At 35.2% G+C, this 24,977-nt stretch overlaps 1 protein-coding gene across 2 annotated transcripts in view; it reads left to right on the forward strand.

The window, feature by feature from the left end:
• g (adaptor-related protein complex 3, delta 1 subunit-like garnet) overlaps nucleotides 1–24,977 on the forward strand; it is an 895,910-nt gene that overhangs the window by 731,654 nt on the left and 139,279 nt on the right. For both annotated transcript variants that reach the window (XM_081759537.1, XM_081759539.1), the window contains exon 15: nucleotides 8,937–9,151. In XM_081759537.1, coding sequence (XP_081615663.1) covers nucleotides 8,937–9,151 — 215 coding nt within the window. The remainder of the gene's footprint in view (nucleotides 1–8,936; nucleotides 9,152–24,977) is intronic.

Consider the following 24,977-nt stretch of genomic DNA (forward strand, 5'->3'; position numbering starts at 1 on the left):
TGCGTCCACGTGTCGACCTAAACTCATGTGATGATTTGATCTTTGTGCTTACGATAGTTTTATATACTAGTTGCTATACAAGGTTTGGCACATTCCGGGGAAGAACTAACATATTATTATTCGCTCTGCGGTCTGTATCTCGGATTATAACATCTTGGTTTATAGTAACTTGGCTTATAACATCTTGTCTTATAACATCTATCTTAGTAACAAGCATCTTGGTACTTAATATATCGTATATTCTTGTATTTCATCGTATCTGGTGATTATATTTTCTACTTAAAGTGGAACTTTAATAATTTTACTGAAAGAACAGTCAGTAACATTTTGTAATCGTTTGTTGTGGAACTCGTAAATTTTTTTATTTTTCTTTTTAACTTCAATAAACTATTCACGCCTACCAAAGTTGAAGAAAAAGAAGAACTTGCGCGAGACGAAAACGTCAATCATACAACAGTGTGTTATCAGAAAGAAGATGCATTGCAACTACGGAGAAAGTTACCGCAAACCGGGAAATATGAAGAATATGATGCAATCTTCAAAGAATAGGAAGAAGAAGGAGTGATAGTACTAATTCCGGAAAATGACGCCATGAAGAAAAATATTTACCACATCGAGTAGTTTTTAAGGAAAATTCTACTATCAAAATACGACCAGTCTTTGATGCTTCCTGCTAAAGTAGAGAATCATGCTCATTAAATTATTAATTAGAAAAGGGTCCAAATTTAATCGAACAAATCCCAAGCATTCTGTCGAGGTTCCGAGAAAAGATAATAGAAGTGACATCAGATATAAGAAAAGCTTTTCTACAGATTGCTATTGAGTTAAAGGACAGTGATTTTTTAATATTCTTTTGGTGGGAGAATTTTGAGAAGATGCGCTATAAAATCTACAACACCGCAGAGTTGCGTTCGGGATTAATTGTAATTTGTTTCTTCTGGGTGCAGTTTTGAGTGTGAAATTACTTAGTAAAGTGGAATTTGATCTCCGCAGTTGGGAATATACTGTTTTTGATGGCGTTATGGAAAAGGACAAGGAAATTACACCAGCTCTAGGTCTATTGTGGAGTACAAAAGAAGATACCCTTAATCGTAATTCAAGTTGTGTAGACGACATCTCAAAACTTATCACTAGACGCAATATGTTGTCAATAGTTTATAGGATTTTCGATCCAGTGGGATTTCTGTCACCCGTTACACTAATTCCAAATTATTATTGGAAGGGTCTCACCGTTCAAAAGCCAGCTGGGATAAAGAAGTGTCGCCTGAAATAAATAGGATTTTCAGAAAAAATTGAGAAGTCCACATTATTTGAAATATATAGCTATTCATAGACAGTTTTCCATAGAGACACTAAGAAATCGTGGACACTGCACGTATTCTGTGATGTCTGTCAATATGTTTATGCCTGTGTTGTGCATTTATAAAGCGAAAATGAGAGTAGAACAGAAGTACAATTAATAACCAGTAAGTCTAGAATTGCACCGTTGAAGAAAATCGCGATCTTTAGACTTGAATTATTAGCTTGTTGTATTGGTGCTCGTCTAGCTTCTACAGTAATACGCAGCTTGAATATGAATGTCCCTATGTTTTATTGCAGTGATTCCAATACTGCACTAGCTTGAATACGAAGAGAAGAGATGTGAAGTGTATTTCTAGCAAACAGAATAAAGGAAACTCGTAGTCTCACAGACCTTCCAGTTGGAGATTTGTGCCAGGAATTTCTGACTCTGCTGATCTACCAATTAGGGGTTGTGATGTAGCCACATTCTTGAAAACTACTAAATGATGGGAGAGACCACAATGGTTGCGTCTACAGAGTGATTGTTGGTCTGTTGCAGTAGAAGTTTACGATGAAGAAGAGGTAAACAAAGAAAGGAAGAAGACTTGTGTCTTTGTCCACACAATGTGAAGTCAGTTGGTATTTGAAGTACTTCTCTACGTACCGAAAAGTTCTTCGTATGGTTGCATGGATGAAAAGGTTTATTAGGAACTGTCGTTTAAGACCGTATGCAAGACAGAAGGGAGAATTAACAGTTTCTGAGATAAAAGAATCCTCTCTGCTTCTTCTTAGAGGCGTGCAGTTAAAAGGTTTTGATATAGACTATGGGAGATGTTTAAGTACATTTCATAATAATGAAGGACTGATCAGATTGAAAACAAAGCTGTTGCCCAGAGATGGTGATGAATACTTCAAGAGTCATATAATGTTACGATCAAATCATAAGTCAGTACATTTACTTATTATGGATTAACATTTGTGTATGTTACATGCTGGTACACAAATTCTTTTGTGTAAACTGAGAGAAAAATTTTCGATTTTAAAAGGAAAAAAAGCAGTACGTTCAGTTATTTCCAAGTGTGTTAAGTGCAGAAGACACGATGTGAAAAGGTCAGAAGTGCCACCAATTACTTTCCCTGAAAATAGTGAGGCATGCTTCTGTATTTGAAATTACAGATGTTGATGTGGCTAGACCTTTAGTTTTGAAGGACAAGACGAAGACGTGGATAGTTTCATTTACATGTTGCTGTGTACAGAGCTATACATTTAGAGATGTTTTTTTTTCATTGTCTACCAGTACCTTTCTGTTAGCCTTAAGATTTATTGCCAGAAGGTGTAGACCAAAAATTATCTACAGTGATAATGGGGGGGAGGGGGAGTGTGTTGGAGTTGACATTTTATTCAAAAGAGTAGACTGGGAGAAAGTTGTGGTAAGTTCATCGAATGAGAGAATACGGTGGAAATTCATTCCGCCCAGCACCCTTGGTGGGGTGGTTGATGGGAGCAGATCATACGGACACTGAAAAATCCGCCAAAAAAGACATTAGAAAAAGCTTCATTGAATTATGAAGAGTTAGAAACATTATTGCGTGTTTGTGAAGCAGTTATAAATTGTAGACCGTTAACGTATTTGTCTGAAGATTCTGACGATTTCCTTGCTTTGATACCGGCAATGTTTCTACAAGATATGTGTAAGGCTGGAATACCAGGTTTGGACAAGATTGATGAAGTATTGTTAACAGAAAGATATCAGAGGCTGAACTTGGTAAGACAAAGGTTAAGGGGCAGGTTTAGAAGTGAATATTTAGATTTGTTGGTTCAAAAGGGAATGGATGAGAAACGTGTTCAATCAATTAAAGTTGGAGATGTTGCTCTAGTTGATTCAGAAGACAAAAATCTACTGGCTGATGGGAAAAGTAATTGCAATTTTCGCTGGTGAAGACCAAGTACGAGTAGCAAAAGTGGGAGACTATGGCTGGAATTTTAACCCGTCCAGTTGAGAGGTTATATCCTCTAGAAATGTCAAGTCCAGTTGACTTACCTACAATGGTGGACCCATCATCACCAATGCAAATGAAAATAGTGTTACCATTAAAGAAGGCCTTAGCGATGGTCGAAAATAAGACATTGACTACGAGAAGTGGACAAAGAGTTAACTTACCGTCACGATTTTGTAATTAATTTATGCTTTGATTATTGTGTATTATCAAAGGGTGGGAGTGATATAGAGTTCTGGAAGACTGAGCTTAAATCTCCGTAAGTCAGTATAAACGACAATAAATAAATAAATAAATAAAATTAAGTTAAATAAACAAAAAAAAAAGTGCATTTTGGCGGTAGTTGTTAAATAATTCGTTTTATAAACAGAAATATGTTGTGTGAATGAGAAAAAAGGCACGAGTTGTAATATCGAGAGCAAAATAAAATGAGCCAAGTCAGTGAACTTTGTGTAGTTAAGTTCCTTGTGTTGAAGATAGTCATTCTTTTCCCTGAGATTTTAAAATAATACAAGTGGAGCTTTGAAAACGTTACAATACATGCATATATATATATATATATATATATATATATATATATATATATATATATATATAATATATTGTGTGTATTAAAGTTATTAATTCAGTAGGTGAGCACAAATTCGTAATAATTATAATAATAACGAAATTATCGCAGTGCTCTTTAATATCTTACTGTTACGAAAAAGGAAAGTCGAAAAAATCACTATTTAGTATCATCGTCGTCATAGGTATTCTGTCGTTATTGGCGGATCACTTGCCACAACTGAGAAGCTTCCGTGCTCTACGGTCCTCCGCTAACTTCGTCTTTACGTACGATTTTTCTATCTTGATATCGTCCATTAATTGTAGTTTCCTTCGTCCCCTCTCTCTCTCTCTTTCCTGCCACCATACTCTCTAGCACGTCCCTCGTAATACAATTCCTTCTTAGCTAATGTTCCAACCAGTTTCCCTTTCTCTTCTTAATAGTATCTAAAATTGTTCTTTTTTCCCCCGCCATTTTTAAGACTCTCATTCGTTTTCCGCTCGACTCAGCTAATTTTCTATTTTCCTACACACCCACATTTCGAAAGCTTCCAGTCGTTTTACATCATTTTTGTGTAATGTTCATTTTTCTGACTCATACAGTACAATATTCCACATGAAGAATTTTGTGAGTCTTTTTCTCAACTCCTTATTCAGGGTCCCACAAAATAGCATTTTCTTTCTCCTAAAGGCTTCTTTCACCATTCCTATCCTTGCTTTTATTTTACGTTTACACTTCATATCATTACTAATAATACTACCCAAGTATCAAAAACTATTCACTTGTTCTATTTTCTCCCCTGCTGCTTCTATATTTGACACCTATCCCTTCGTTCTAATCAAAATGACTTTTGCCTTTGTAACATTTATTTTCATTCCATATTTCCCACACCCCTTCTTCAAGTTTTCTAACATCTTATTGATTTTCTCTGCAGCGGGTGCCATATACACCTGCAAACCATATACACCTAATCATTCTAACTCCTAACTGTTTTTCACTATCCCTTCTAGATAGATGTTAAATAATCTCGGCGAGAGACAGCATCGCTGTCGAACTCCCCTTCCAATTGTACTCCTCTGTCATTTCCTTCCCTATTTTAACACTTACTTGTTGGTTCATTTATAAGTTTCTTATGAGTGTTCGATTCCAACCCCACCTTCTTTAGAACTTCCAACAACAATTCGATCAAAAGCCTTTTCTAGATCAATAAATACCACATATACCTCTTTCTCTTTTTCTATAAACCTTTCTATAAACCTTTCACCCTTAATTCAATTTCATCTCTTGTCTCCTTACCTCTCCTGAACCCGAACTGTTCCTCCTCAACTTCATTTGTTCTTCCATACATCCTTTTGTTCAAACTTCGTAACGAGATATGAAGACTAATAGTTCTATGTTCCTCGCACCCCATTGGGTTCGATTTCTTAGCGATCGGAATCATGATCGTCGTCAGAAACTCTTGGCCACTTTCCTGTTTCATATATTTCATTGCAAATTCGGAACACTTCTTTCTTGCCCGTATCTTTCATATTCTTGATGAATTCGATTGATATATTATCTATCCCGGTTGCCTTTCCATGCCTAATCTTGGAAATAGCTTTTTCAAACTCATCCCGAAGAATACTATACCCTTTATCATCCTCACCTACTTCATTTTCTACTTCAACATCTAGGCCACATGATCTATTCCTACTTTCATATAAGTCTCAACATATTCTTTCCATCTTCCTAAGACTTCAGTTCTTTTGCTGACTACCTTTCCATTCTTGTTTTCTACTGCTATTGAAATACCCCCTTGTTCCCTCCGAAGTTCAATACATTTTCACCTCCTTGTACATTTACTCATATTTCCCAACTCTTTCCAATTCTTCTATGTTCTCACATTTTCTTTTGTAATACTCTTTCCTTGCTCTGCCTGTTCCCTTCGCAACTCGTTTAACTTCCTATACATCTGTCTGCCTTCTTCTATATCAACCTGTTCCCACATCTTCCTTTCCCTCATTTTCTGCAGCATCTGTTTTGTAACCCATGGTTTCTTAGCCGTTTTGTGTTCGTGGTAACCTACTAGTTCTTCTGCAGCCTGCTGTATACAAATTTTAATATGTTTCCGCCTTTGTTACTACCTGTACCTATTCTTTCCTTGTTTGAGTATTTTTCTTCGAATTTCTCATGCAGCCTATTAGTATGTATATAATATAATATAATAGAGTACGTTTTTGTTTGATACATATATCGCTCATTTGCTGCAACAGTGACAGAACTCAGAAATGACCCTTATTGAGTTAATGGGAAGAAAAAGCCCTTTATGCATCTACTTTTTATTGCTAGAGCGGTCCGTCTGAAATTGCAAAATTGGCTGAGAGAAAGCAGTTTCTCTATATAAATTACTGTTGAAATTATAGCATGTCGAAACCTTTAAACTCGCTCCTGAAAAGTTGCGATTTTTGAGTTGTCACTCTTGCAGCAAATGAGCGATATGAGGTATGATTTGCTCAGTAGTAGAGCCCTTACCTTTGGTGTGAGTGATTCTTGATTCGATCCCCGACTCCACAAGTTTGTGGTGAATAACATTGTTTCTTTTTTTCTTTTTTCAATGTTCTCTACTTCCGTCTCATATTCTTATTCCTCGAGTTAATAAATTCCATAATTCCCATTCATTAGTCATACGAGTACGTCTTCCATAGCCTAAAGGGTATAACCGTTGAAAGTAAAATAGAAATGTCATTTATTTTTTTCCAATATATTTAGTTATCCTGATTAATTGGCTGACTGACCACCGTTCAAGCCAAGCTGATTGAACTAGAAACTCGAAAGTTTGGCAATACATATGGTTTGGGACGTAAGATAGCATTGAAGAATTTTTTGAAATTTGATTTCAACTATCTTAAGATGTTCATATCTCAGAATCTCTCAAGGTTAGAGACATAAAAGTTGGTACTTACACGTTTCATTTAAAGTTTTTATTTATTTATTTATTTTTATTTAAACTTAGAATGGAAGAGAAAAGGTGGTAAGAAAAACGAGTGGAATTACAATTATTATATTAAGATGCCCATACCACTGAGTACCTTAACTTTAGATACACTAAATTTGGTATATAGGCTTTTCGTTTAAATCAACTACGCAAGTGTTTCGATTTTTTTTAATTGCCTTGCAAAGGAAGAAAAAGAAGTATGTCAATTACTATATTAAGATGCTTTATCTCAGAATCTTTTAAGATTGCAAACACGAAATTTCTTTCTTAGACATTTAAAATACAGAAAAAAATAGTGTATCAGCATGGTTGTTTGACCTAGAAGGGAAGAAGAAAAAGAAGCAGGATGTAATTCATTTATGTAGGTCAGATATCAAAAAGCATTGAAACACGTTTCTATTTCAAATGAAAATTCAAAATTTCAAATTTAATATCTCGAATCTAAAGGGACGAGATGATGGACGCTTTGTTATTCGAAATTCAGTTTCGAAGGGGCTGAAACAAGGGTTGCGATTATCATAAGAAATTGTGTATATTTCGGAATCCTGTACTTTAAGACACGTGAAATTCAGTATTCAGACATGAAAAGAAAAAAGCTGTGAATTTCTCAGGATTAGACAAGTCGATTTTGATATTTACACTTTTCATTTAAAGTAACTAAAACTCGTGTTTCTGCGTTTCTTTTTATTTGATATAGAAAGTAGTACAAAGGAAGTGGAGTGCGCGAAACACCGTCATCTCCAGTTCGTGGAAACCGGAAACGTTTGCCGATAATGTAGGAAGTGTGCCACGAGGAGGCACACAGGTGAGAATTCAAACGTAGTATTCATTTTACGATATTTCTTCGTTCTTAGCTCATGGATTTCTGCTAATACATATATATATATAGGATGTTAATGAATTCAGTGTCATAAATTTAGACGGTGATTTCGTATATCAAATAACGGGAAAATACTTATAAAGGTTAGTTACAATACGTCCCCTTGCAGATTTATAACCCACTGAAAATGCGAAACATCACGTTTTAAAGCGCCTTGACTTAAAAATTATGGGACCTCTCGTAAACGATTCAATAAGTTAGATATACACGGAGTGAGTTATTTCGTGGCTGTGTGAATGGTGTATCAGCATTTGGCGCCGGCGAGCCAGATTCGGTTCCTGGCGGTTCGAATCCCATGTTATGCTGTAGGTCCACGTGTAGCTCCGTTGAGCATTGCTGCTGAACGGAACAGTAAACGCAAATAGAAACCAATATATACTGTGTGTATAAAAAATACGGAACCATAGAAAGTTATGAGTAAAGATATGAAAAAAAAATGGAAAGAAAAAAATGAAATGAAATCTTTGTTTTACGTCCTACGATTATGCCGATTAGTCTAAAGGAGACGGTGAAGATGAGAAATGAATGAAATGGTGAAATGAAGAAAGTGGGAGAAAATGGGAGATCCCCGAGAAAACCCGCGTGCACGGTGTTTGTCCACCATAAAGTCCACACGACGCTAGCTGGGATCGAATCAGAGACCCCAAGCACCCGAGGTGAACACTCTACCACTGAGCCTCCGCGCCCCCAAAATAGAAAGAAAAGAAAGTTGTTAGATTTTTTTTTTTTTTTTTTAAATCTAAAGTAGTGGAATTGGCACCCTATATCGAATGAAAAAGCAACAGCGTTGGTCTATGGTCCCAGACTTTTGATAAATCTTATATATATATATATATATATATATATATATATATATAATACCTGTTCCAAAATCTGCTTGTGTGGTCACTTAGTTTGGTTACATGTATTATGAGGGTTAATACTGCACGTACTTTGTAAACTCTGTAGATCATGGTATGTCCTACGGCCGCCATGGTTCGATCTAACCACCTACTGTTACCTGCTGTTCATTTATCAACTGTCCACCAGTTCTTAAGATTTCTGCCAGATATCCTTAAATGTGTTTTTCGCTAGTGTTAATATTACATTGAACTTTACCTGAAAGTTTCAGATAGCACATTTAAAGATTCGCATCCTGTAATTTCACGAAAGGAAATGAGATGTGTTCTAATTGTTTGTATGTGTTCTTGAAGATTAATATATGAGTGGAAAGATAAATTGCTATTACTCGCACCTTATTTTAAAAATACGTTTTAGCTTTCTTCTCTGATTGTGGAAAAGATGCCGCAGTTCGTTTCGAGTGCTTACTTGGAAGTCCAAGAAAGAGCAAGTTGTGCCCTTCAGCTGATCAAATTCTTACAGAAGCAACATGGAAAAGGAGAAAGTTTGTCGGAAGAAGTATCCGCTCTTTTCATTGGGGAGCTAAATCCAGTAGCCCCGAAAGCGCAAAAGAAGGTGCAAGTTCCAGATGGGTATGTATAATTTGATTTTAAAAGTTTGGCATGTATGTTCTGTTGCATGTTATTGCATTTCAGGTTCTTGTTAACAGATATATAGGTAATGGGTTAATTCGTAAGTCTAGAGAGAATCCGAAACTTTCGAGTGAAATGTTTTTATCCTTCCCAGTTTCGGCCACTACTTTACATAGTGAGCAAACAGTCAAGTTACGGTCTTCCTGTTCTCTACCTATCATATATTACAAATACTATTAATTGTTGATACTCAGTTGTAAAAATTAGGTAAAAGCCCTGAATGTGCAGAAATTTCAAATATTTCAAATGTGCATAATGCAGATACTATTGATCCGACATACTTGATCCATGCACCGTTGGATCCGGAATCATAAGCACTTCGAATCATCATACCAGACCCATATTCGTAAAATAATATCTTCATTGAGGAATTTGAATATTTTTGTTTTTTTTACATCCATTGTAGTTCACATTTTTGCATTTCAACACACAACGGACTCACAAATGAGAATATCTCAGAAATTTTCAATTACGAACACTTCAAAAAACTTGAAGATGCCATTCGTGCTGCTTGTTCTTTTAATTCTATGAGTGTTGGCATGTGTTCGGCTCGAACTGCAAATATCCTTCGTGGTCATAAGTTTAACAAAGTTCCTCAAATTTGACGGTTCCAACCAGTTCACTCCTGCCACATCAGTGCCAACCGTAGTGTTGTCCTTTGTCCAGCCAAAAGTCAGTTGCCTTGTCAATAACACAGTTGATTCGATTTAACAGTTAAACGTAAACGGCGCCATCTTACAAAATCTCAGCATCATCCTATCGAACGAGAAACACATAGGTCTTATGCTCCATGTCAAAACTAGAAAACATGGCATTATGGATTTGCTTTCTGAACATGGAATTTGTACCTCCTACGACAGAGTGCAGCAGGTTTCTGCAACAGTAACTAATAGTTTGTGTGAATTATTTGAAAATTATAAAGTTGTGTGTTCTCCAAACTTCCTCACTGATGTCTTCAGCACTGCTGCTATAGACAATATTGACCACAAATCCTTCATCTTTAATATCAACAGATAGGTTCCACTGTGCCAGCATTTCAATTATTCAACATCTTTCCGTGCTACATTCTAACCTACAATTCTCATACTACAGACTTCCCAGTATTAGTGCAGAAAAGATGGACAGGAAAATAAAGAAAAGTCTTACAGACATAACACCACAGTTCCTATTCTCATATGTGATCCACATATGTCAACAGTTAACCCTATTTACCCAGCTTCTTCGAGTCCTATAGATGCAGCAACAGACTGGCTTGATTCTGTGTACACAGCAATTATAAGTGAAACTGAATCCTGATGAGACGATATCATAGGCAGCCTACCACTCCAAAGGATGTGAACCATAGTATGCAAAATCTCAACACGCATTATTACCGTTACTAGAGGAAGCCGTTCATTCTCCAGCGATGGTTCGACATGCCATGGATATTGTTTCATCAGTAGTTTCACATCTTAACTCTCACCAGTTATTACAAGTGATTAACCAGTGTATATCCTGATGAAACAAGTGCAATGGAATTATCCAGAGAAGTATGGAAAAGACAAAATTTTGGTCATGGTGGGAGAGCTTCATATTGAAATGGCTATCATGAGTATGATTGGGATTTGGTTAGAAGGATCGGAATGAGATAAGATATTAATCAACGCTGATGTCACCACATCAGGGAAGGCCGAATCTGCTGAAAGCCTCTCATGTTAAAAGAACTAGATATCGTCATCAAGTGTCATCAGCTATCCTTCAGCGAGAAGTATATAGTTGTTACTGTAAAGCCTCTAGTGATCAAGATATTGCATTTGGTAAATGGGATAATAAGAGAATAGGCGAATCGTCACAATTCGTGTTTTGGATTACAACACCAGAACTTGAAATTTTGCTGCTTCAGCTTGTGAAGAGTATACGGCTGGCAATTTTCAGTCTATTCTTTGACACTCTTCTTTAGGTTTGTCCGCGGTTCTTTACCTGTGCCCATGTTCAATATGCCAGGTGGATTCCAGTATACATACAAAATATTCTTGAATTGCAAACTAGATATCTCCAAATGTACTCCGAAATCATTTCTGAAGTAGAAAAAGTGAGAGGGCTTTTCATATATCGCAGTGATCATCTACATGAGCTAAGTAATAAAATCGTGAAAACCGATGGTGGTGCTGTAGATATGTTGGATAAACCTTCTTCCCGTCTGAAATGGATGGTGGCTGGCCCAGCAATCACAAGTATTATTTATGACTACGAACAAGAGGCTGGTTTAATTGATAAGACGGGTGTAGATACAGAGCACAGAGAACACACACACGCGTTAGATTTGCGGTACCGAAAACACTCGTCAGATGTAGTAGAGCAATTTCATGAACAAGGAAACCCGTTTGAAGAAGATAGTTTTATGACAGCTATTACCAAAGTAATTATGTCAACTGCGGCAGAGATCTCTGTTCGTCAGGCAGCAGCAGTGAGTAAATAGCAGTATGATACATATGTAAGGGAACCGAACTCAACAAATCCATCAGCTCTTCAAGTGAAACGAAGCCCTATTTTCTCCAAGCAAAAAGAAAAATATCTTTCCTGCGCCATGATTCGAACATCTTTTGCAAGCTCTATGTTACCTGTTAGCAGCGTAAATGTGACATCGACGCCTTCTTCGCACACGAGAATCATGCCTATCCACCATCCATATCTGAGTTTGGACGATTAAGAAAACCATCCAACAAATCAGATATTATCGAATGCATGAAGAAGAAAGCACCTCCATTGACATTGTTACTGATGACCTACATAATGCCACTGCAGTAATGCTTGATGCTGCAGCCGTAGTACACATGCTGCCATCACAATCATCAAAAGCATTTGCTGAATATACTTCTGGCGTATTTGTCTCGTATGTTCAGCAACAATTAAGACATGTGTCAATGCTGGATCGTGTGTTTGATAGGTATTTTACAAACAGACTGGAAGCGTGTGCTCGTGAGATACGTCAAAAAATTTTAGTGCGCCCAACGACTTGCGTGCCAAAACAATTCAATAGTTTTTTATCAGTAGATGAAAACAAAGAACAGTTATTTCATTTACTGGCTGACTGTGTAGTGCAGGTACAACCTCATGAGAAATCCACTATATGTACATACGATGATGTGGTAAAAACTTCTTCAAATGTTCTGCATACAAGCAGAATATCACCAACCACCCATGAGGAAGCAGACATCAGACATTTACTTCACGTGAAAGATACTGTTGCTGCTGGCCATACTCGTATTATGATAGTGACGGTAGATTCTGACGTGGTAATGTTAGCAGTATTTGTATATGACTTCATACCAAATTTGAAAGAATTGTGGATTGAATTTGGAGTTGGAAAGAAAAAGAACTACATTCTAATCCATGCTATAGCCCACCGCATGTCATCAGATATACATAAAGGTTTACCATTCTCCCATGCTTTAACAGGGTGTGATATTGTGTCTGCATTTGCAGGCATAGATAAAACGATAGCATGGAAAACATGGGTCATTCCATGTCAAATCATCTAATTTTAAAACATGACCGTGCTTCAATGTCTCAGATCCTCTTCAAAATTTTTCATATATTAATACCAATGAAATTATGCTAAATTAATTTTTTTTTTCGATTTTTTGGATGAGAAATGGGCCGGGGAGAAATTTTTGAAAAATGTGAATTTTACTTTAATTTCACTTTCCAGCACTCAGCATCATGGAACTAAAATTACCATAACTACTTTATTTTTGAAGTTATTGGGCTCATCCAGGTGTCAAATGAAAGCTTAATTTTTGCTCTTTCAGTAGATCTTAACTAACCTTGCAAAACATTACATTGTCAAGCATTAAGGGGCATACAAAGCAAATCTTAGTTTTATTATTATTATTATTATTATTATTATTATTATTATTATTATTACAAATTGTGCCGTTGCTCAAAAGTTACAACTATAAAACTTTTGAAACTTTTTTGTACATTCACCTTAACACGTATACGGTATGGTTAAAAAATAAAGATGGTGTTTTTTGTAGTTTTGTATTTATTATTTTTTATGTACAGAAATATAGGTTTAAGTGTTGCTACAAATTGTGTCATTGCTCGTAAGTTATAACTATGAAACTTTTTAAAATAGTATCATTTTAGTCCATACATGCTATGGTTAAAAAATTTATTATTAAATCATTATTATTATTATTATTATTATTATTATTATTATTATTATTATTATTATTATTATTATTATTATTATTATTATTTGTATTTGTATTTGTATTTTAAATGTACAGAAATATACAGATTTACTGTTGTTAACAGATTATGCCTTTTGTCTGAAGTAGTGATGGCCAATTCCGGAATTTTTACTTTCCGGATTCCGGAAAGTAAAATCGGAAAAATTCCAATTTCGCAAAAATCTGGAATTCGGAAAAATTCCGGAAAGTCAAATTTCCCATTTCGAAAAATTTCGGCCATCCCTACTCTGAAGTGGCAACTGTCACACTTTAAAACTTTTTCAAATAATCATCTTAGTAAATATTAGGTATACTTAAAAATAGAACTGGTGTAATGTGTAGTTGTGGTATTACCCTAATATTATATTTTTGTACTTTAACTATGACTTTCAACTTTTTTCCCAATTGTACCATCGCTTACGACTTTCAAACTTTTATAACTTTTTATTGGATTAGTTTGCATTTACTAGGTATGATTAAATAACAAAAAGGATTTTTTTTTGTAATAATCTTGCAGTTTTGTGAATGAAAAATATAGGCCTAGCAATGTAAGGGATTGAGTGATTATTACAAACCCTAACAACAGAAATAAGAAACAATAGACTAATGTACATAGATGAAAACAATAAACATACATACCAGTAATACTTCTTAGATGTACATAGATTTACATACAAAATGTTGTGTCCTATATTTAACAGCTCATTCTTTTCAGTGATGATATGGTGTCTTCTTTTAACTTTGCTTTCAGTTGCGTAAGTCCGGGCTGATTGGCTTGTAAAAGATGGAACAGGAACTTCCCAGATGATATTTTCAAAAGGTATCCAACAAAAGTCTTCATTTTTTAGCCAGTAGAATATAGAAGGCCCAGAGCGATACATGAATTGCACTCTGACGTACAAAAACAATAATTACAAAAATACCAAAAGCACCCTTTTTATTTTTTAACCAATCATGTATGTGCTAAGATTATTCTATTTAAAAAGTTTCAAAAGTTTCATAGTTGTAACTTACGAGCAATGACACAATTTGTAACAATACTTAAAACTGTATATTTCTGTACATAAAAAATAATAATTACAAAAATACAAATAACACCCTAATTTAACCATACGAAGTACGTATTAGGGTGAATGTACAAAAAAAAGTCTCAAAAGTTTCATAGTTGTGATTTTTGAGCAACGGCACAATTTGTATAAACCCTAAAATTTGCTTTGTATGTCCCTTAATGTTTGACAGTGTAACCTTTTGCAAGGTTAATTAAGATCTACTTAAAGAGCAAAAATTAAGCTTTCATTTGACACCTGGATGAACCCAATAACTTCAAAAGTAAGGAAGTTATGGTAATTTAATTCCATGATGCTGAGTAACAAAAAGTGAAATTGAAGCAAAATTCACATTTTTCAGAAATTTCTCACCGGCCTATTTCTCACTCAAAAAATCGAAAGAAGAAAAAAAAATAATAATTTAGCATAATTTCATTGGTATTTATGTATGAAAAAATTTTGAAGAGAATCTGAGACATTAAAGCACAGTGCTCTAGGTGATTTGACATGGAATGACCCATACGGGAGCAATTTCTGGAAATAACTGATGCATTCCATAGGCTATCAGAAGATGACAGTTCCAATGAATATAATGATTTTCAGCTCATTCAGCGGTTCACGATTCTAATGTATGATAAAACTAGTACCTGTGACAACGATTTGCTACGAATGTTGTTTACGAAGAATACAATGTCAGTAGAGCATATTCAACCAACCGAAGCTGGTCTGATTCAGCACACAAAAAGAGCAGCTTTACATGCAAATATATGGAGATAGTGGAATGTATGCAACCCTAAATTAAAAGATCCTGTTTAGTATAGCTGCCAGGAGATTTCTGGATATTAACCCCTATGTTCTGCTATTCCTGAGGCATCATGCTCCTGTCAAGAACTCATATCGTGCAGTTGTAAGAAAGAGTATTCATCAAATTGCAAGTGTGTAAAGCATTCTCTCCCTTGTACAGTCTTATGTGCATGTGATGCTCAGTGCTCTGGGAGCAACTGATGCACTTTCTCCTCGTATAAAGTATGGTAATAGGTATTATACAGGAACAAAGTGACCTACAGTCGCGGCCACCGATAAACGGCCCTTACCCATACCCTTCGTAAGAAAAAGCCCCTTCCGCAAGCATAACCACAAATGACCACAAAAGTCTTTTCCGCACGTGCTGGAGGACAAGGTTGTCACTTTTTTTTTTTCTCGTGAAAATGTCTGAACACCATATGTTGTCTTCTAGAGAAAGCCATAGAGAAAGGCGTAGTAGAAACGTATTGACGCGTGAATTGTGTAATAAAAAATGATCTGAGAAAAATGTTGTGTGATTCATTGCCTACAACATAATTCAAATCGGGCGAAAATATCAAAACTCAACACGAATCATTCTTTTTTTCTTAAAAAAAATAAAAAGAAAGACATATACACTATTATATAAAAAAGATTAAAATGACTTACTCATCAATAACTTATGGATAGAAATATGAATTTGTATGTATGTTCCTTTGTCACAAAATCAAGGACTAAGAATAGATTGTTTAGAAGTTTGTCTTATAGGAGAGTAAAAGGGAAAGAAGTTTCAAATAGCTTTTGCTAAGAATAGAGTATCTCACTAATCCTTGAAGTTATTTTATTTTAAAAATTCCGTTGCTGAGAAGGGTAAGTAGAGTCATTTTCTATAATATTATACCTCTATAATATTATACCTATAATATTATAGGTAGATATAATATTATAGAAAATTTATTGAAGAAATAGTCCCAGGTAATTAAAAACAAACATTAGTGCAAAATATCGGAAAATAGCAATTTGATTAGCACTTGGTTGATAAAGCCGTTAGTAAACTAAACTTAAAATTAAATTTAAAACAGGCTAGTGTGAAAATGATGACTTGTATGTAAATAATTTACTATTGTATTGAAAACAATATAATTCAGTTGCTTGCAAATGTCTTACATGAAAACGTATCCTTAGGTTAGTGGCTTGGGCTGGGTAGCCAATAAATAGACAATATTAAAGAAATGTTGTTTAGATTTATTGTATATCATCCCGATTGGGACGCGCGAAAACGATTTAACTCGATCTTGACTAGTGTTGCCCACGAGAAGAGACGTCTTAAGTTTGAAGAAGTCTCGTCTCGATTCTCAAAGAATTCTTTTTCACCTCGTCTCAAAAAAAAATTGTCATCTTGTCCAGTAATTTTATATTCTTTACTTTTAAAAGTAATCTTGGTAAATTTTTACATTTAGCAATAAGAAATTTAAATACTTTATTGGGATAGGTGTAAAATAATTAGCATTAATTAAAGATACATATCGCCCATGTTTCTTATGCAATGTTCATATCGAAATCAGATCTGTAGCTAGGGTTAGTTCATCTTCGACTACTTTCAGCCCTCCTGAAATTTTCACTTCTTTGTTGGTTGTATATAAGATAACTTTGCTTCTATGTTATTTTCGGTCTTCGGTTAATGAATCATAAAGATAAAAGAAATATATTGTATTACCAGTGGTAATAAAATAAAACTTCCACGTAACTGTATGTAAATTTTTCTACAAGAGCAAGCGTTATCATATTACAAAATAAAAACGTACAATAAAATATATCAATATTTTAATTAAGGCAAAAATATATAGGGAAATTATTTTTACATAGGAAATTCTGTAAAAACATGCAGTTATATGTTCGCCCATTCGTGAATACAAATATTTTGTACAAGAAAAAAATTAAACAGTAACCAACCACAAATTTTATAAGGTACATGATCTACGAAAATAAGAGAATATTAAAAACTATGAAGTACTGTCTTCCCTGGAAAAGTGCTACTTCTGATCTAAGTCAAAATCGTCTGTTGACGAATCTGTAATTTCAACTAAAACTCTACTTGAGTTGACTGAAGATTTCTGTAACTGTCTTCAATATCCTCCACGTGTCTTATGTAATTTCCCGAATTGATAACTCTAATTCTGTTGAATGCACTATTTAATAAAGACACCAGTTTTGGTAGGGGTTCGCCTTTCATCTTTTGGGATGCTACCGTCTGTTTTAATTGTGACCACACCATTTCAATTGGGTTAAGTACGCAATGATATGGAAGTAATCTTAAAACAACATGCCCATATGATGCTGCCAGTTCGTCTAACTGCGTACCTTTTTCTTTTTCCGTTCGCAGGCAGTTGTTCATCAATAATTCGGAGAACAGGTATTATCGGAACCGGACTAGATATGGCACTATTGTAGATTCGCATATAATTCAGAATAGTTTCTTTTCTCCACGAAGTATTAGGCTTCGGATTAATTACACGACTAGGGGAAGGAGCATTATACAAATACGGTATATAGAAGATACCTCCTTTAAGCGTTTTAGTATGGAGTTTTCAAACCAATGTTCGAAACTTTCCGCGTTTATTATTCCATGATAATCAACAGGAGGAGCATCAGAGATTTTATTGAGAGTTATAAATAAAGAACTATCCACAAAAGCAAATCGGCCACCAAAGTGCATAATAACGATCCATTCCCCTTTTTGTCCGAGGTTGCAACTGTGCAATTGTCAAGAGTTGTCGGACCAATTTTTGATTTTACACGTTTTGCTATCGTACCAAGTTTCGTCTAGGTATACGTCACAGTATCCCACGGAACGGTAAGCTTTAATTTCTTCGAGATAACGGTATCTCTAAGTAATAACTTCAATGGACTGACATTTCGCGCTTTCTCTTGGCACTGATTTATACGAAAACCCCATACTATGTAACAGACGACGTGATGTTCTGATGGAATAAGGAAATTCATAGTTAGTGTCGGATGTCTTAAAAAATCATCACGTTTCAAAAAAAAAAAAAAAAAGGATGGAAATTCCCCCCCCCCAGTTCCAAGATTGGGGGCCATGTCCCCCTCATACGTCCGGGATTTGCGTCAGTGAACTATTGTTGGCTATAGACAATAAATTCAATCTTTCTATAAGGAACGAAGTTTATTGAGAAAGCGTTTTAAGGTAAGATTTTTTTTCCTTCTTTCTATTCGTTTCTTTAATTTTCAAAACAGTAGAAAAAACTGTTTTAACTTCATTGTATGTGTTACTGCTCATTCATGGATGAAGACCTAAGACAAACTGTCTTTTTTTTCCCCTTTATATATAAATTAAAAAAGAAATCATGTTTAAATTTACAAGAATGTGATTCATTTTATTATGGTTTGCAAAATCCGGAAAACTATAAAACTCAAGAGGAAAAACGGAAAATAACCCTACTACCTGCCTTAAGTTGTATATTGTAGCACCAAAGACTCTTGCAGGCAGTGTTTCTTCCAGACATGCTTATGGGGAGGCACTCCCCCCGGAGCTGTGAGGGTGCCCCTGGAGGAGACCAAAATAATGTCTATAATGTAATAATAAATAGAATAGTACCAGCAGTCCCCCCGGAACATTTTTTCTGAAAGAACTACTGCATGCAGGAATGGAGAATGAATATTTACCCTTTTAGAGGCATTTACACTCTTCGTTCTTTTCTTTTTTTTTTTTTTTTATGTCATTCTGAAGGAAAGAAGATCCTTTTAAAAAATGAAACCTTCGTTAATTCAGTTTAGAAATTTTTCAGCATTGACGCCTTCGCTAACCCCAGTGAAGTTTGTGGTTGCTAAGCCACAGGGGGTAGAGGAAAGTTATTCCTCTTCCAGGAAAAATAGTCGTTTATCCATTGCCCCAAGATTACAGATGTTTGTCCGTGACTAGTGTACTTGCTAAAAACAAATAATATCACTTCTATTTTAAAAAAATATATATTTATATGTAAATAAATAAGAAAACTGTTAGCGTAATTTAAGAAAACTGTAATTTCAGATCCACATACTGTTCCACGTTTATCATAAGAATTAAAGTAATTACTGTTTAGCATAAGCATGCTGAAATCAAGATTTGTAAATGTTGCACTGAAAGGTTTGATAAAGAACTGGTCTAAATATTTGTTCCCTCCTTTTTTCTGTTTTTCTATTTTCTATTTAATTCTCTATTTTTCTTGTTTTTCTGGAAATTTTTTAAAGTGTTCGTAATTGAAGATTTCTGAAATATTCTGATTTGTGAGTCCGCTGTGTGTTGAAATGCAATAATGGGTAACTGAAATGGATACAAAAAATGAAAATACAGTGAAATCTCTACTAACGGACACCTCTGTAAAGCGGACACCTCTCATAACGGACATATTTTGTAATCCCCAAACACTGTAATAGGAAAAACCATGTTGACAAACCTCTCTAAAGCGGACACTCTCTAGTACGGACACGGACAGTCCTTTCTGTCTCTTATAGATATTATTTACCTCCATATTACGGACACTTTTTCTAGAAACAAGTTGAAAAGTATAGAAAAAGTACATTTTCAGTAATGCTTACATGTATCACCAAGGAAGCATTGTAATAACATTTTTCCTTGTCAACTGGCTGTTCAGAAACTCAGATGAAGCGTCTTTGTTTATCAACATCCTCATATCCTTTGCTTGCGTTCCACTCCCACCCAACCTGTGTTAGCATCAAAAGTGATTGACAGTTGCCTGCCATTTGGGATTACAATTCTACTGTTCCGCTGGAATCAAGCAGAAGACGTGTTTGGTATTTTTTGTCCGCGTATACGCATATTGTCTTAGTGCCTCGATTTGTAAAAGTAAATCTTTTTAAGTCATTCTGCATCGAATACACAATAAGGTGTAAGTTGTTGTGAGCTTTCGAAATGCCACGAGAAGCGCTAATGCTAAAATCGAATTGATTGAATTTTCGAAGAATACTGAGGTGTGCGAAGGATAGCTGAAAATTTTTGTATCGGTAAAACACAAGCACCTGAGATAATATAAAACCAAGACAAAATAATAAAGTAAATTGTGAAAATAACAATGAAAATAGTGTCTCATTGCTTTGAGCAAAGTTGGTGTGCAAGTGAATGGTTTTGTAGAGTGCGGAATGAAAAAAAAAATCCTGTGTTAAGATCAATGTTAAAAGCTAAGAATTTGGAGGTAGCAACAGAAATGGATGTTTCAGATTTCAAGGTCTCGAACGAGTGGTTAGAGAAGTTTCGGATTAGACAAAATTTCTTTCAAAGCGATTTGTAGAGAATCCGCAACCTCGACATGCCCACAGTAATAGAACGGTTTGATAAATTACCTTCAATAGCTTGTAATTACATATCACCTTGTTTGCTAATTTACATAACAAAATATCGAAACCTCTCTAAGACGGACACCTCTCTATAGCGGACAATTTTTGATTCCCCATGGCTGTCCGCTTTAGAGAGGTTTCACTGTATTCAAATTTCTCCATGAAGATATTATTTTACGAATATGACTCTGATATAATGATTTGTAGAGCTTGTGATTCCGGTTCGAATGGTGCATGAATCAAGTCCGTAGGATTAACGTTTTCTGAGTTATGATTATTTAAAGTTTCAGATCGTCGGCCATGTTTGTGACGTCACTGCGACCATGTGGCGTTACTACCAGCTTGTGCCCGGCGTTTTTCACACTTCCTATAAATGTACTTTTATCCTGAAAAATTTCCCGCTTGTAGCCAGTAATGAAATATTTTCACATTATTTGGTTCATATCTACTACACTAACTGTATAGTACTCCACTTTCACTTAACTGCCTTTCAGATAATTATAAAGATAGTGGAAGGCTCAGTTTCACCAAGTAATTTTAAAGCTATTGTTCCATAACTTCAACAGAGTATACAAAGATTTAAGAAGCCTCCAAGATAATGAATAGTAACTACCAAGAAAAGGATCGTATTTTATAATTCACTCACTCGCTTCAATAGACGTTCGGCGTAACAATTTTTTTTTTTTTTTTTTTGCATATTACTAGTTAGAGAGTGGTAGTACGCAGTAATTTATTTGTAAAAATCACTCCGGATAAGGCGGGACTAAATGGAGACACTCGTTGTTCTGTCCCTTAGGGATAACAAAATATCTAGGAAATAGATGATCGTGCCATAAATGTTATATATAAAACTAGCACAAGTGCTCGGGTTCGCACGTGAAGAATAATGACAATGAACAATATTTGAAAACAGAGAACCGAGTAGAATGAAGAACGACGAGAAAATTTGTTGGGGTTGCCTCTGTTAAAATAAAGAACTAAATAGAATAGAAAACAATAAACAATTACTTTAGCATTGCCCCTTTCAATTACCAGGATTATCAGCAATCTGTTTAGCAACCTCGAAAGCTATGGATTCGACACTAATCTCGTTCATTTTAAATTTTTAATTTTTAAGCATTACTCACCCTATTCCGATGGGTCACCATTCATCTCAGCGGCTTCAAAAACTATGGATTCGTCTCTAACATGTTTTGGTTTCCTCCTTCTAATCTGTTACGGCTCTTTAAGGGTATCAATTCACAATGTAAACCACAATCAAATTACTAAACTTCCATCAAATATATGGGTTGTTATATTCTCAAATGAAAACTGCTAGTCATATCAGGGTAGATAAATATTTATTTAGATAATAAGTAAATAAAAGTGATTCGATGAAAATTCTTTTAAGGCAAAAAAGAAATACGGAACTCTTTCACTTCAGAGCCCTATCCCTTAAGTCGGAAGATCATCACTCAGTCCAACAGACTCCTACAAATCTCTTAGTCAGACTCCACCGATCCGTCATTCCCTCACAGTTTCCTCTGACGCCTACCTCTATCAGGAAAGCCTGACTACAACTTTCCGTCATAAATGTAAGAGATCCTGTTGTCAATGGACATCACTTAGCCCTGTGACTGATTCTCTTTCTCTTAAGAGAAGACAATCACTTAGGTTTTCTCTGGCCTAGCAAAAAAATAATAATAATAATAATATCTAAGAAAAAAAACCGTAAGTGTTTTCTGCCTCTGAGGTTAAAAAAAAAATTATAACTTACTTCTCCTCACTAGAAGATAACGGGAATCACTTATCCCAATAAGTTATCATTTAAGCTTATAACCCTGACTAGCTAAATGTCCTCAACTTGGTCATCACTCAGACCAAAGGAAATCACTTATTCCTTGCTCTGACCATCACTTAGGCCAGTCCCTATTATTTCATTAAATATCAGAAAATTCTAATGCCATCACTCAGGCTCCAAAGAAATCATTTATTCTCTATCATCGGTCATCATTCAGACCATTCCCTACAAGATAGGAAAGTAAAAAAAAAAAAAAAAAAAAAAAAAAAAAGGCAGGACCTTAATAACGTAGAGTGGCTCTAACAGCCATAGTCACCCAGTTGTATCCACCTATGCGGCGAGAGGCTTCCTTTTATATGGTCGATGACCCTTCCCTTTTTAGTTTACTTAACTTATTTTCGCTTAAAAACCCGCAAAAAAAGTTTTGAAAAAACGAGCAACCGTCGCTAGCCTCTGGAAAATTTAATCGATCACTATAAGAAAATCTATATAAAAAAAACTTGAAGGTAGAGTTCGTTAAATATAGCTGAAAAGAAAATCCAAGCAGGAATACATAGGTTGAGCAGATATACACATGCAAATAAGCAATATCCAATAAGAAATTATAAATATATATAACACATAACATGATATATGTAATTAAATATATGTCTGGCCAGACTTACCTTTATCAATAACAATATTATATACACTTGTACACTTAATTATTTATTCACAAAATAAACACAATAAGGGCGAACATTGGTTGTGTTGGATTATTTTACGTTGCCTCCTTCTCACTCCTTAGAGATGCTAGCGGTGTCTAACTTATGTAATATCTTTATCAGATAGTAAGTCATATATGTAGGTTCATTTACTTTTAAAAATAAGTTTACATACGGAGTTTCATTTTCCTTACATGAGGAGCTATTGAGATGTTCCATACCGTATTTCTTCCATACATTTTAAACCACCTCTTCCTGTTTGAACGTCCACTTCTCCCCATAGCATGTGCATCAACAGTTGTAAATAGCTACGGGTTCTTCCAGCATTAGATCTCTGATATAGTTACTACAAGTATACCATGCCAACGGTAGGGTTTGAATACCGGACAAAGAACAAGCACCCACTAATTTTGATGTCAAGTAACCGCATGCGTTATACATGTCGTCTGAACGATAACCGCTATATTGATGCACAAACATTGTAGAGAGAAAAGTTAGTTAATCCATTATTTTCAGTCATATTCTATACAGACTTATTATCATGTAAATTAAGAATGTTATGTAGTATGCTTTGTTTCATAGCTGAGTGCACACCTTATAAGTTGTCCGCACTGCTGTATTCTTTCAAGATCTTTACTACGGCAGGCGACAAAATTACATTATTAAGGACACTTTTCCCCGCGCGAACTACAAACGATAACATTTAAAAGTTCAGATTGAGTAATAAAAAAGTCAGCTCTCACACTACAATGCGATTACGAGATGTAAGTTTGCACTGTTTCCAGATTGTGTTCCTTTGTTATGAAGGCTTATCGTTGGAGTTTTTCTCGTACGCATAACTGTAACTTGATTGTAAGGTTTGTTTTGTTTTAATATCAATTTACTGTTTTGCAAATGTTTGTTATAGATGCATTGCATGTAGTTCTAAAAAGTTTCAATATGACAACAAGTAACCGCACTACGCGTAGAAAATAACATAATCTTGATCACACTCCCTTCACCTTTAACCTACGGTACGCTCAAAGCTACATTCTTGACAGTGGTTTTTTGAGAATTTTCAGTCTGTTTTTTGCTGAGGGGTGTTTAGATATTGATGCATGGATAACAATGTAGCGTAAACGAAATTATATATGTAATAAAATAAGACAGAAAAAGGTACCTATAACAAGCATTTTAGAAGATCCAAACACTTTAGTAATAAATAACATAGCAAGCTTTCACTGCAAGATATGATCACGGGTAAGGGTTGAAAAATAGGTAAACAAAGCAGGGAATAGGAAAGGCTAAACCACCAAGCTGCCATAGCCTGTATGTATAGATGGATGGAATAACAATGAAATTTAAGTTCATCAGTTCTTGAGCACTTCATGGTTTGTACGTGAGTTTCCTACACCACACAGGAAGTAACACGCTGGGCGCGCTGAGTTTTTTACAAGCCTGTTCTCCAGTTCCTACATTAAGAACCAGACATACCATCATGTAGCGAGCTTCCGTCATGGATTCATTGCTATTATTATTATTATTATTATTATTATTAGTAGTAGTAGTAGTAGTAGTATTTTCAACTGCTCTTGTATGACTTTGATATGAAGTTACTTAATTGTCGAACATTCTCATAATTTCGTTCCCTTACGTCGGGTATCTCCCCGGGCCCTCGATCGACACTTTCATCAGTGCGTTCACATGATCAGGGAGTCGGAATATCGGTTCATCGTGGAAAATGACATTTTCCACAGAAGCTGTACCAACAAGTAAAAGTAGGAGCAATTTCACTACGAAGGACAACAGTGGAAACATCGGTTTCTTCTGATCAGCCGAAACGAGTTTACACAGAAATTTCATATTCGAAAAATTTGGCAATTATAGTAGAATCGTATCTAAAAA

This window comes from Thermobia domestica, chromosome 5 (genome assembly GCF_964235325.1).
Source record: "Thermobia domestica chromosome 5, izTheDome1.hap1.1, whole genome shotgun sequence".
NCBI classification, from domain to species: Eukaryota; Metazoa; Arthropoda; class Insecta; order Zygentoma; family Lepismatidae; genus Thermobia; species Thermobia domestica.